Source organism: Gopherus evgoodei, unplaced genomic scaffold (genome assembly GCF_007399415.2).
Source record: "Gopherus evgoodei ecotype Sinaloan lineage unplaced genomic scaffold, rGopEvg1_v1.p scaffold_48_arrow_ctg1, whole genome shotgun sequence".
NCBI classification, from domain to species: Eukaryota; Metazoa; Chordata; order Testudines; family Testudinidae; genus Gopherus; species Gopherus evgoodei.
In genome coordinates, this window is record NW_022060069.1 from 1,794,772 (window position 1) to 1,808,975 (window position 14,204).

Below are 14,204 nucleotides of genomic sequence, written 5' to 3' on the forward strand. Positions count from 1 at the left end.
GGCTCCCTTCTCCCCTCCCTCCAGTTCCCGCCCTGGTGGGTCAGTCCTTTTACAGTCAGATTTTGCCATCTGTCTCTTTGTCCTCCCTGGGAAATTTCCCTTCACTTCCCATGTCTCCCTGCAGACAAGAGAAGGATGCATTTTCTGCCAGCTCGACGCCAGGTGCGTCACCCTGAAGGGATGGCCACTGCGCTCAAACGACTCTCTTTCTTCCAGAGAGGCCGGCATAAAGGCTGCCCAGCCATGGGGCACACAGAGAGACAGGAGTTTTCATAGCCCCAACTCCAGAATATCCTTACCCCTTTTTGACCCAAGCGGCCAGGGGAATTTGGGGGCCCTGCAGGCTGTTGCAGCCGGGAGGAGCCGTTGACAATGGAGTCTCAAAAGCCTCCTTCTCCGAGCACAGGAGGCAGCTTCCTTGCTCACAGCACGGGACGCTTTCCGCCAGCTTGCCCAGGCCGCCTGCGTTTGGCTTTCCTGCTGCTCCTGTTGGCTTCTCCTTCCTGTCATGCTGCAGCTTGTCCTGGGTCTGCGCTTGCACGCCCAGCAAAAAACTCCCACCGCCAATCAAAGCCCCGGCTCCTGAATTCAAAACCCCTTCACCATGGGATCCAGCTTTTCCATGTGCCTGGGGGGGTTTCATACAGGGGCAGCTCTAGACATTTCGCCGCCCCAAGCTGGGTGGCATGCCACGGGGGGGCGCTCTGCCGGTCCCTGGGAGGGTGGCAGGGGGCTCCGGTGGAAGTCCCGCAGGCGTGCCTGCGGAGGGTCCGCTGGTCCCATGACTTTGGTCCCGGCGACCAGCAGAGCGCCCCCCGCGGCATGCCACCCAACGCATGCGCTTGGCGTGATGGGGCGTGGAGCCGCCCCTGGTTTCATAGATTCATAGATTCATAGACTTAAGGTCAGAAGGGACCATTATGGTAATCTAGTCTGACCTCCTGCAAAATGCAGGCCACAGAATCTCACCCACCCACTCCTGTAACAAACCCCTAACCAATGTCTGAGTTATTGAAGTCCTCAAATTGTGGTTTAAAGACCTCTATGAATCTATGAAGCCCAGGTCTCCTGGGAGGGGGTCCAACTTCACTTCCCAGCCCCACGCCAGGCAGAGCGGGGAGGGGAGCTGCCCACATCCTGGCAGAGCACTGGAGCTGCTGGGCTCCAGGTGACAAGGGGAGTGCCTCCTCCTCCGGCCCTTTGATGCGGTTTAGGTGGGCTCGGAACACGCCTACCACATCCGTCGCTGCAGGCAAGCGAGGCCGGGAACGCCCAGCCAGAGGATGTCTGGCCGCGTACTCCTAGAAACTTCAGCGCTTGCTTGGGGACTGCAGGCAGCAGCCGAGCAGCGGGGTTGGAGGATCTGCGGGGTACCTACAGGTCGGTGCCCGTGTCCTTTTCTGGAGCAGGGCCTAGCTTTCTCTCTTTGAGCACCGGCTGGACACGCAGAGACTTAGCTGCACCTGTTACTGCAGAGGCAGCGAGAGGGAGCTGGGCTTTCGGCTCAGTGTCCCACCCACAGAAATATCTGGGTGGGTTCTTTGGCGGTTGCTGCCCATCCCCAGCTATCTTGCATGGGTGTGTTTTGGAAGATAATCGCTCCGCTGCCTAGATCATAAGACTCGGCTACATAGCCTGGGCTTAAACAAGCAAACAGAACAGCCCCAAGGACCTGGATCCGAGAAGAGCTTTGACACGGATGTTTTCCAATCCCCTCGTGATTCCAAAGGTGTTAAAAAGGTCAGTGCCCCAGTGACTGGCTGGCAAAATTGCCCCCAGACTGTCAATTTCTGAGTTGCACCCAGCTCTGGGGAATACGGACACAGCCAAGCATCAGGTGAACTAGGTCATCCTTGCCAGGTGCCACGAGATTCAGCTCCTGGAACCTACGTCTGACGCTCCGGCTGCTCCTGGCCCACGGGTGGCTGGCGCGATGGAGCTGGGGGGAGCAGCCACTCTTGTCCTGGCGGCTGGCGTTCTGTGCCTGGCTCTCCTCTGGGAGTGGAAACGGCAGCAGGAAAGCAGCAAATTTCCCCCCGGACCGACTCCTCTGCCACTTCTGGGCAACGTGCTGCAGCTGAGCAGGAGGGACCTGTTCACCTCGCTGATGGCGGTAAGTCAGCGGCATGTGAAAATCAACCCTTTGGATATTCCCAGGAAAAAGCTACAGGCAAGGGAGCTAAGGGTCAGAGTCCTCACCTGTACCTCAGGCAGGGTGACCAGATGTCCCGATTTTATAGGGACAGTCCCGATTTCAGGGTCTTTTTCTTATGTAGGCTCCTATTACCCCCACCCCCTGCCCCAATTTTTTATACTTGCTGTCTGGTCAGCCTAACCTTAGGGTAAAATAATTTTCCTACATCCGACCATTATAAACCCAATTAAGGTTACACTTCAAAGAAATCTGAACATGTTAAATAACCTTAACTCTGTCCTTTGACACCCCCCAAAACATGTATGATTAAGTTCAGTGTTTGTGAGCAAAGATGAAGCAGATTTTTACACGCACATTAGACATTTTTCCCACTTATTTTGTCCCAAGACAGAGTTAACGTTAACTCTGAATTTCCTGGGTTTATAATGCGTTGTGATGGGCTAGTTGCGATTCCTCTGTATCATGTATTTTATTGATGTTTTCTCAACCCTAACTCCATCTTAACGGAGTCGTTGTCTGGGAGTGTCTCCATGTGTGTGTTTCACTTAGTAATGCCCGACGTCGACAGTAAACAAGAATCTGGGTGCGGATGTTAGTTACCATGGGATAGTTTGGAAGATATCAGTGATCAACCTTCAGTCTTGTAATGGAGTTGAAGGGTCAGATCCGCTGGTGTGTGCTCACTGCTCTCACCCGCTCTGGAGCAGCGAGAAGTGGCCAGAGCTGCTATTTAGGGATGGTTTGTATTCTCAGAGAAATCCAAAGTAGCCCCCGGGAGTGGGTATCAGTTTTCCCCTCTGCCTCCTGGCCTTCGGTTCCCCCGCCTGCCCGGCCAGCTGAGAAGATCTGGTTCAACAAGCAGCTTGTTTGGGGGGGGAATACGATGAACTGTCACTTTTTGCCGTTTTTCACAACTGAACGTCAGTTTGTCAACCGAGGCTGATGCGTCAGAGCATCAGAAAAGCTTGCACAGAGTTGCCCTCTCTCGAAAGGGCCCATTGTTCTCCAGGAGGGTGAAGCCAGGAGTCTGCCATGAGTCCAATTCTCCCAGCCCTTTCTAAGCCCCAGAGAGCTCAGCCACTGGCTAACAGCAGTCGAGGTTTGAGCCCCGATGATCAAGAGCCGTTCCCTCGTTAAGAGCTTTTTCTGTGTATATTCTTCTGTGGAGAATGAAGCAAGAACCATAATTCCAGTTCCCACCTGAATGCCCCGTGAGCAATCGACCTCTCGGTGGTGTGATACGTTTGATAAATGCACAGACAAAATCGTATTGTTGTGTAATCTAGGCAGGTTTTCGCACCACACCCAGCCCGGTGATAACGGCTAAGGGTGTGTCACAGCTAAAATGCAAATATAATGAAAAGAGAATCACGCAGGGTCGCTGAGTCACTCCCGGGAAAAATGTAGGGGCCAAATCCTCAGCTTTTGCTGATTCCCAAAGGGCCTCCCTGGACTAGGAAGGGGGGAAGTTTTCACAAGGGATATTGAGCCACACGTCTTTCCTCTAGGGCCATATGCCTCTCTCGTCGGGGCAGCGTCTGTTCTTTCCTTCTGATTTACAGTCCTTCCCCTTGCAGCTGCGGGAGAAGTACGGCCCGGTGTTCTCGGTGCTCCTGGGCCCGCGGCGAGTGGTGGTGCTGTGCGGGCACGAGGCCGTGAAGGAAGCCCTGGTGGATCACGCGGAGAAGTTCAGTGGCAGAGGAGGCATGCCCACATTGGACAGGATCTTCCAAGGTTATGGTGAGCGGGAGGGCGGAACTGGGTTGCAACATGGGAAGCCATCGCATTCCTCTTTGTGGATGGTTGTCAGCCCCCGAACCTTGCCAAAGCATCGTCCCGCCCTCTACCCAGCTCACCAGCCGGTCGGGGATACGGCCTCATCTGGGTTCGCCTCGCTGCTCCACATCGGACAGAGCAGGGAGGAGAAGCTAGCTCTGGCACGACCCAGGGGAGCGCCCCACCCCCCGTTGGGCTATCTGTGGGTCACGGGCACTCATTCGCTCACATTTCTTTTTGTCTGGCTGGCGGGTTTTTGGTGACAGGTTTCCAAAGGGCTTGGAACAAAGACACATTTCAAAATGAGGCTGGTCAACTTTCTAACTGCACAAAGCCGAACACTCCTTCCCCACCCCTGCCCCAAGGCCCCGCCCCTGCTCACGCCATTCCCCCCCCACACTCACCAGGGAGGTGAGGACTCTGGCTGTGGGTGCAGACTCTGGGGTGGGACTGGGATGAGGGGTTTGGGGTGCAGGAGGGAGCTGGAGCAGGGGGTTGGGGCACTGGGGGGGGTGGGCTCCAGGAGGGAGTTTGGCTGTGGGAGGGGGCTCAGGGCTGGCACAGAGTGTTGTGTGGTGTGGGATCCAGGAGGGAGTTTGGGTGCGGGAGGGGACTCAAGGCTGGGGCAGGGGCTTGGGGCACTGGGGGGGGGGTCCGGGAGGGAGTTTGGATGTGGGAGGGGGCTCAGGGCTGGCACAGAGTGTTGTGTGGTGTGGGATCCAGGAAGGAGTTTGGGTGCGGGAGGGGACTCGGGGCTGGGGCAGGGGGTTGCGGTGCGGGAGGAGGTTTGGGGTGCAGGGTCCTGGCGGCACTTACCATGGCTCCCAGGAAGTGGCTGCCAGGTCCCTGTAGCCCCTAGCCCAGGAGTTCTCAAACTTCATTGCACCACGACCCCCTTCTGACAACGAAAATTACTTCCTGACCCCAGGAGTGGGACCAAGGTCCAAGGGCTTCACCCCCAGGCAGGGGGCTGCAACCTGAGACCTGACCTTCAGCTTCAGCCCTGGGCAGTGGGGCTCTGGCTTTGGCTTCATCCCCAGCAAGTCTAAGCCAGCCCTGGTGACCCCATTAAAACAGGGTCGTGACCCACAGTTTGAGAACCGCTGCCCTAGACACAGGACGGCCCGGGAGGCTCCGTGCACTGCCCTCGCACCCAGAGGCACCACCCCTGCAGCTCCCATTGGTCACGGTTCCCAGCCAATGGGAGCAGCGGAGCCGGCACTAGGGACGGGGGCAGCTCGTGGAGCCTCCCTGCAATCCCATGTGCCTAGGGGCCACAAAGACCTGGCAGCTGCTTCCGCGCAGAGGTAAGGCTGGCAAGGAGCCTGCCTTAGCCCCAGGCCCCTGCTGCACTGCCGACCAGACTTTTAACGGCCAGCCGGCCGTGCTGACCAGAGCCATCAGAGTCTCTTTTCGACCGGGCGTTCTGGCAACCCTATGCCGCAGGCACCGAGATTTGGGGCTCACGTAGGATTCACTTCTGGATCTCTTTGCCATTGGCCCGTCCTCCCTTACTGGAGTGGGTGTCACGGGGCTGGGGGGAAGTGACAGATAATAAATGCCAGAGGTCCCCTGGGGAACTATCCAACTTCCCACGAGAGCCACCCGGAATCAGGGGCCAAGACCATCAGAAGGAGCCAGTGGTATTGGAGAGCTCGGGTTTGGGGGGCTCAGAGGTGCCGTACCACAACTTCAGCTGGGGGCGGTGGAAGCCACTGGTGCTGAGCACCTCTTTAAATTCAGACCCCAGGGATCTCATGCTGGGCAACCATAATCAGTGGCCATAGAGTCCCATCCAGTTCATCCTCTGTTCCTTCCTAAAATGCATTGACCTGTGCTTTGCCCCATAAAGTTCCGCACAATTTCAGCCCAGGGCTCCACGTTAGAACCCCTGGGCTTCACACTTGACTGCAGCTCATCACCCTTCTGATCCCCGTTGTCTCCCCTGGGCCACGCAACGGAGGTCAGTCTCCAGAAGGCCTCACACGGCCGCCCTCCCGAGAGCTTCTCACAGATGTGATCCGCGGTGCACCCCGGGAGGTGCGTGCGTAGCTGGATTTGCATTTTACGCCTGAGAAACCGAAGTGCTTATGCGTGAGTCACTTCCCCTGTTAATACTTCAGTTACTCGTCTGGGAAATGGGGATTCTACAGCAGACAGGGGGGCTGGTGGCAAAATCGGGCCCTGAAGCCAGACTGGAACCTCAACTACAAGGCCAGTCTTCCTGTAGCTTCTTTAACATTTCCCCTGTGTCAATGTCTGCCCTACCCTGATCACACCTGTGGCTGTTCTCCAAACACCTCCCGGCTCGGGAATAACTCCTTCCGCACAGGTAGCATATCCCAGGCTGGACCCACCATGTCTAGACTCACTGTGTCTCCTAACACCGGAGATCAACTTTCAGGAGTGGGAAGATGCAAAGACAGAGTCAAACTGCTTGATGAGAACTTACCAGGTGGGTTAGAAGAACATGTTGGATGCCAGGAAAGCCAGCGAGATGCCCTGGGGGGTTTCTAAGCAGCATTCAGCCGGTTTCACCGGATGCAGCTGTTAGAAGAACTGGGCCTGTTTTGCAACAGCAGCATTCAAGAATAATGAGTTTGAAGGGTCCAACCCAGTTTGACAATCCCACTGATCCACTTCATTTTCCGTTCAAAGACATCCCTCCATTCTCTCGCTGGCTGGTTGTCATTGGACCCTCTGCCCCTTCTGTTTCCCTCTCTCGTCCTCAGGGGTCATCTTAGCGAATGGCGAGCGGTGGAAGCAGCTCCGCCAGTTCTCTGTCGCCACCCTGCGGAGTCTGGGGATGGGGAAAAGGAGCCTCCAAGAGAGGATCGCGGAGGAAGCTCGGTGTCTGGTGGAGGAGATCAGGAAAACCAACGGTTTGTGTCTGTCGTGTCGGGGCTGCAGGGCCTTGATGGAGGGTCTAGGTTCTCCACAGGCTGAGGGGGCAGGGGGGTCTCTGTTGCTTTCGCTGGAGACTCACGGTGTTGAGCTCTTCTGAAAACCTGGCCCGTAGAGCCAGGCCTGCTGGGCCCTGTTCCTCTCCCGGCCTCTCCCTCACTTCATGCCTTGGGCTGCCCATCAACTGTCCAGTCGTCGGCCTCCTCAGCTCCAGAGCACAGGGGGTCACACTGGGGAGTGGAAAGGGGGCAAGTTTGTGCATCGAGAGATTTCAGTTTCTATTGCCCAAGAGTTGGAAAAGGATGAAAAATCCCCCTGGTCCCAGCTTGGCGCCGAGGACGGGGGGCGGCCCATCCCCACACTTCGGTGCCCCTCGCGGTTAAGCATTAACCCCGGGCAGCTCCGATCGGCGAGGGATAGTCCCCTTCCTGCCACTCCCAGAGTTCCCGGTGGCTCAGCGCAGTCTGTTCTGCCACCCCAGGTTCTCCCTTCGACCCCAGCCGCCCCGTCAGCCACGCCGTCGGCAATGTGATCTCCTCCATTGTCTTCGGGGACCGCTTCGACCACCAGGACCAGACCTTCCTGAGCTTACTCGATGTCATCCAGAACCTCTTCCTGGAGCTGACCAGCCCCTGGACACAGGTGGGTATTGCTTGCTGGGGCCGCAGGGGGTCTGTGCAGCCTGGGACGGGTCCTGGAGTGGCAGCAAGCAAAGGAGAGCAGGGAGAGAGCTAGGAATCCAGGCTGGATTTTCCAAGGTATTTAGTGCCTAAAGATGCACCTAAGTACGCTAGGCACCCACCCCTCAGCGTAACTTGTGCACCTGTCTGCAATTTTGCAGATCTGGCCCTTCATCCCTGACCGCTCCCCACCCTCCTGCAGTAGGATGGAAGGCCTTCCTCCCGGGGCTCGGACCTACAAAAATGCCAAGGCCTTATCCCTCCCACTGGCCCCAGTGCCCCACCAGACACCTGTTACTGAGGGCAGCTAACTTCACAGCTGCTGGTGTCCCCCCCGAGCTCGTCCCTCATCTCTTGAGCCTTCCTGGGGCCCAGTCTGACGCCCAAACCAGTGGGATCCTGGGTGTGGAGGTCAAAGTGCAGGCGTGGTCCAGGAAGCCTGATCGCTGCAGAGTTTCATGCCTATGCCTTTGGGGTGCAGAGCAGCCAGCCTGTCGGATCTGGAGCGCACATAGGTGACTAACTCTATCCAGGCCTGGCACAGAAACTGGGCCCAGCCAGCAGCTCGCAAAATCAGACTGTGGGATCCCAGCCGAGCAGGTGGGACGTCTCGGAGGGGCAGAAGCGGGTTCTTCCCAGCCCAGAACCAATGACACAGGCGGGGATTCCAGGGTTGGCCCCCATTGGTGATTCTATCACCATCCGCTGGGGCTCTGGTGTCTTTTCTAAAAGCCCCAGCTCCTGGAGTCATGGGTGAGGGTCAGACTCATAGCCCACTGCCTTTTTCTCTCACGTGAGTTTGCCCTCGTGTGTGCCAAGAAGAGTGCGACGACGAGTAGCCGGCCCACGGAATGCTCTCCAAAGCCATCATTAATCTTCTTTTTAAATCTCATGATTTCTGAATGCTTGGGGATGGCGGCCCTGTCCTCGTCGCTTGCTGCTGCTTCTGGGCTGCCCTGAGCCAGCCATGGGAGCAGCGAGACGGAGGTCGGCTGGCTGCCTGCGCAGCCCGTTCCCGCATGATATCCAGTCGGGGCAGCTCACGAGTGGCCGCCCACTCCTTCTCCGTGCTGCTAACAGAGCTTTCCGCGTCTCTCCCACCTTCCCCCCGCAGTTCTACGAGATGTTTCCAGGCATCATGCGCTTCTTACCCGGCCCCCACAACCGGATTCTTCAGCACGTCAAGGTGCTGCACAACTTCGTCACCGAGCGGGTGCAGAGGAACCAGAAGACCTTGGATCCTGGCTCTCCTCGGGATTACATTGACACCTTCCTCATCAAGATGGAAGAGGTACAGAGCTGTGGGGGCCAGGGAGGTATTTTGGTGGGGGGGGTCTTCAGTGGACTCTGGGATGTTCCTTCGCATAGGCTGGGAACCACAGAGTCAGAGAGCATCACCTCGTCTGTCTGCGACCAACGGCCTGTAGAAAGAATCCCCTTTATCTTCATCCCAGCCAAGCCCTGGCTTTCCTTTCCCTTGAGGAATACCGCAAGTGACTGGCAGTCCATAACTCCCTGGTGTCGCTTTCCAGGGGCAAGAGTTCAACACACTGGCCCCAATTCTCCGCTGCCCTGCACCCAGGGCAGTTATTTACCCCCAGTGCAACATGGGGGGGGTAAGCATCTTAGACCCGCTTGACGTGTTCCAAAGCAAACAGCCCTGCCAGGTGCAGGGCCCTGAAGGGTCAGGCCCATGGTTACAAGACAGTGTTTCCTATGCAAATTTTCCACGTGCTCAAGCAATGCCATTGAAACCCCTTCACGCTCACAAGACAGCTCCCATGAGAGATGTGCACACCCAGGCAATGCTGTGTGCATTCAAGCAGCCCCCATCCTTTGACCTAGGATATTTTGTGAGAGAAATAGGGGTGGTTTGATCTGAGGCTTTAAGGCTGCTTGTTAATTCAAAATACTACATTAGAAATACTGAAAGATGAAATTAACGTCCTCATGAGTTTGTCGGGTTAACTCACAAGTGTATTGGCCTGGCCATGAAACCAGAGACCTCAGCCATGAATTCTGGTGGTGCGAATATTTCTCTCCTGTTTGTCACCCTGCTGTTTGGGTATCATCAGCTACAAGATTTTGGGTTTTTTTTATTTCCTCTTTCAAGGAAAAACAAAATCCGCAGAGTGAATTCCACACAAAGAACCTGACGCTGAGCGTAGTCCACTTGTTTTTCGGTGGGACAGAGATGGTGAGCGCCACCTTGCGATATGGGTTCCTGCTCCTGATGAAGTACCCAGAGGTACAAGGTAAGTAGTGGGGCTGGTTGAAAGGTTTCTGACAAAATGGGTTTCTTCCCCTCTGTTTCAACAACCCCACGTTTAGAAAAGAGAGATCAGAAGGAAGTGGTCAGTAAGCAGCCATGTCCCACTTTGACAGTTTTTGGAGAAAAATTTTCCAATTATTCATCTTGATTTTTCTTAACTTTATATGATTACAACTCAGAATGAAATGAAAATGTTCAGAATCGAAACCAAAGGGTTTTGACCCAAAATGATTTTTTTAACCATTATTTTTGCCAGGAAATTTGTAAATTCTTTTGTGGCTCTGGTGGTTCCATTTTGGAACGGAAACAAATTTTGAAATCATCAAATTGCCCACAAAATGGATATTCCGGTTGCCACTGTTTTGCTACCAGCCATTTTTTAAATGTTTAAGAAGCTTCATTTAAAATTAAATTAAAATCCAGAGTCCCTCGGACCAGTGGCCAGGACCCGGGCAGTGTGAGTGCCACTGAAAATCAGCTCGTGTGCCGCCTTTGGCACGCGTGCCATAGGTTGCCTACGCCTGCGTTAGCCTCTGTAATGAAAGCACTGGCTTTTAAGAAACTCTTCTGTTGTATAGAAGGGTGGACCTGGGACGGAAGCTGGGTTGGAATCTGGAGCACTCCACCCTGGCTCTCAACGGACTTTGTGGTTAATTCACTAGACTGGAAGTCAGCTACTGACCCTTGCGTGAACTGCCCTCAGTCACTAAGTCCATGCTGGTTAGTTCTCCACCTGTCAAACAGGGGTAGTACTACTCCTTTGTATCTTGTCTACTGAGATTTTAAGCTCTTTCAGACAGCCACAGTCTTACCATGAGTACATACAACGGGATTCTTGTCTCAGCCAGGGCCTCTCGGTGCTACCAAATTACTAATAAAAACGGTTCAGGCAGCAGCGGGACGGATATCATGACCTGCCCCTAGACCACAACTTTGCTGGGGTGTTTCGTGCCACATGCTCCCTGTGCCCGCAACGTGCCTTCCACTGATGTCTCAACAGAAAAGGTGCATCAGGAAATCGATGGTGTTGTCGGCCGGAACCGCAGCCCCGCCGCTGAGGACCGAAGCCAGATGCCCTACACCCACGCCGTGATACACGAGATCCAGCGATTCAGCAACATCCTCCCGCTGGGGATTCCACATGCAGTGCTCCGAGACACCCAGTTCCGGGGCTACATACTCCCCAAGGTGCTGAGTCCACAGCCCCATTTACATTTTAAAATACAACACACACACACACACGGCAGCCACCCTTCATGGGAGCTTGCCCTAGTGTCCATGAACATTTCTGTTTCCCTCTCCTCACATTATGTTCTGCTTAGCTATCGCCCTGCACCCCAGAGACAGCTGCATTCAAAATGTGGCTTTGAACAGACACCAGGATAAGATGATTTTCAAGTGGGTTTGGGCAGGACAAGAGGAACTATGCGCAGGTGCACACATGTGAAATACAGTTACAGGGGCGTTCCCGGCCATTGGCGGCCTGGATCTCCATCAGCTTCTCTTTCTTTCTCTAAAAGGTCACAACAAATCTCTGTTTCTGTGGCTGGGACAATCAGGCTGGGGTGTTGGGATTTCCCCAACCACTAAGTGGCACTATTTCTCCATAATTCACAGCTGCAGTGTGGCTCAGAGGAGAGGGGCCAGGACCTGGCCTGGGGAGACCCAGGGGTGCAATTCCTGACCGGCTGGGTGTGGCTGGCAGTGCACCTAGGTGAAGGAGAGCTCTGATTTCAAACCAAGCCCCTCGCACCTGGCTAGCCGCTTTGTACAAGCCACGTCGCCATGCTCTATGGGGCTGCGCTGCTGACTCTGGCTCATGGGGAGAAGGCAAAGCAGGTTTCTTTGTGGAAGGGAGTGACAGCCTAGTAGTTACAGCAGGAGACTAGGTGTCAGGACTCCTGGGTTCTTTCCCTGCCTCCACTGTATGAGTGGGTCCCAATCCTGCAAACACGCACACGGGTGACATGGCTAAAATAGATTGAAACTGATGAGGAAGCTCTTGCTGCAGTACCTAGGGCTGGCCAAACAACCAGAACCACCTCTCTTACCAGGGGACAGATGTTTTCTGCGTGCTGGGCTCCGCCCTCCGGGACCCCAGACACTTCAGGGACCCAGAACGCTTCAACCCTGGGAATTTCTTGGATGAGAATGGCGGCTTTAAGAAGAACCATGCTTTTGTGGCTTTTTCCTCAGGTACCAGCATTGCTCCCCCTTCCTCAGCCCCCCCATAGATCAGGCCTCATGCCTAACAAATGAACTCCTTGAAGGCTAAGTTGGGGGAGCGTGGGTGTGACTGTGGTAAGGTTTAACTCACTGCAGGGTGCTGAAGTCTGTGCATGGAAGGGATGGGGTGACTTGTTCAATCTCCAGGACAGTCAGCCAGGATTCCTTTACTTGCCTTTGTTCCCCTAGGGAAGCGGGTGTGTCTGGGCGAGGGTCTGGCCCGCATGGAGCTCTTCCTGGTCTTTACCTCCGTCCTGCAGCACTTCACCTTGCAGTCGCCCATCGACCCCCAGGACATTGACCTCACCCCAAAAGCGAGTGGATTTTGGAACATACCTCCCAAGTACAGGGTCTGTGCCCTCCCACGCTGAGTCGTCATCAGCGGACATGCCAGGAGAGCAGTTATTGATTGTGAAACAAACAGGGTAAGCGTGTGATGGCCCCAAGGCTGGACCTGTGTAAATGAGGAAGCTTTTCCATGGTACAATCTCATTTGCAGGTCTTGACGCTGAACATTCCTGGCCAATTTACCTCAGGCGTTCACTCATGTTTTTTCTTTTTAATGCCAAGATATCCCTGAAGCCGTGTACAGTTCTGGTATGGAGAGAGGGTGGGTCCCAATCCTGCAAACACTCCCACATGCACGATGGCTGAACTCAATTGAAACTGACATGGAAGCTCTCGCTGTGACAGCTCGAGCTGGCCAAAACACACAGACATGTCCTTCGAGAAAAAAATTAAATATATATTTTTATTTCGGAAAGCTGTGAGTGGGGGAGGGGGAATAAAAAGAGGAGAGAATGGGGCTCACCAAGATGATGTGAAACATTTTGACATGTTTTACTGTCAAATTAAAACTTTGGACTAAATTTGTATCTTGGTCAAAGACATTTTTCATCAGAAAAAAACCTTGCCGTGGGAACAGCAGATTGGATGCTGAAAGAGGTGACCCCCAGAGGGGAAGGGAAACCCTGCTTCTTCAGGTCGGAAAGAACAGGGTAACCCCCCTGCTTCACTGATTAGGGCTTGCAACATGCTTTGAGATCCGCACATGCCAGGGACTAGAGACAAACAAAATATGAGCATCCGCTCGGATTGGAAAGCATGAGCTGAGCTGGGGGGAGCGTGGTCTAATGGTTAGAAGGGCAGACGGGGAAGCAGGACAGACGGATTCTGTTCCTGGTCAGGTACTGTGTGTGGGACCTCAGACGGGTTCTCACTCGGTGAACCCCACCGGTTACTTCCCATTTCTTTGTACACACATGGATAGCTGGGGGCTTCAGGGGCTGAATCTCTGTCTATTGTATTTCCTGCTCCAAACACGGGGCATGCAGATCAATAAACTCTGTTTTGGTACCAGGCCAGAGAACAGCTGTTTTGCTTCTTATTCTAAACAACCAAAGCCCTCTCCCCTTCCCCCTCTGCTGTTTGCAGGCCAACACTAAGGAAATAGCCAGGTGGCTCCTAGGTTTGACACTTAGCCAGCACTTCCCAGTATCAGTGGGTCTCTAATGGCCATCTACACACATCCCCTTCCATTTGGTACACCAGACTGTGGAGTTCTGGTCTCAGCGCTGGAACAGAAAGGAGGCTACGGGTCAGGGTTGTGGGGCATCGGCAGGACTTTGTGTTGGGGGAGCCCTAGGACTGGAACGGCCGGGGGTGCTGTGGGGCAGGGCTCTGTGGAAGGGGCTCCCCAGAAGAGGAGTAGAAAGGGGTGCTGCAGATTACAGCTGAGAGGCATTGACGAAGCTGAGTGAGGGGCACACATGAGAATGAAGGCGCGTTGGCAGAGGAGTGGAGACTAGGACTGGAATAGCCCGGCCTGCCAGATAAACCAACCCTTCAGCCCATTAACCTCCGTTACACCCACCTTGTACAGACAAAACTACACAGGATCTTTTCAGGGGGCAAGACAAAGATGTCACATTTATTATGATAACAATTTGATTTACGACCAATAACTAATATCTTAATCCTTATACACACACATTATACCTAATAGCTATACACAAACACACACACGCACACACCCATCAGATGTTCTGCAGCTGCTGCATAGTTACCAGTCCTGGACATAGCTTGAGTTCGTGGCTTGAGTTTGCAGCTTGGGTTCGTAGCTTGTGGTGACTAACTGGCCAGGAAAGCTGGGCACAAGGACAAACTGGGTCTCTGTTGGGCCTGCACCGAT

At 54.5% G+C, this 14,204-nt stretch overlaps 1 protein-coding gene across 1 annotated transcript; it reads left to right on the top strand.

The window, feature by feature from the left end:
* The first annotated feature begins 1,286 nt into the window (after nucleotides 1-1,286).
* LOC115642993 (cytochrome P450 2G1-like) lies at nucleotides 1,287-13,348 on the top strand. Its single transcript, XM_030546738.1, has 9 exons — nucleotides 1,287-2,113; nucleotides 3,733-3,895; nucleotides 6,664-6,813; nucleotides 7,317-7,477; nucleotides 8,630-8,806; nucleotides 9,629-9,770; nucleotides 10,788-10,975; nucleotides 11,842-11,983; nucleotides 12,203-13,348. Exons 1-9 carry the CDS (start codon nucleotides 1,934-1,936, stop codon nucleotides 12,382-12,384), a joined length of 1,485 nt encoding a protein of 494 aa, XP_030402598.1. The 5' UTR covers nucleotides 1,287-1,933; the 3' UTR covers nucleotides 12,385-13,348.
* Nucleotides 13,349-14,204: the final 856 nt, after the last annotated feature.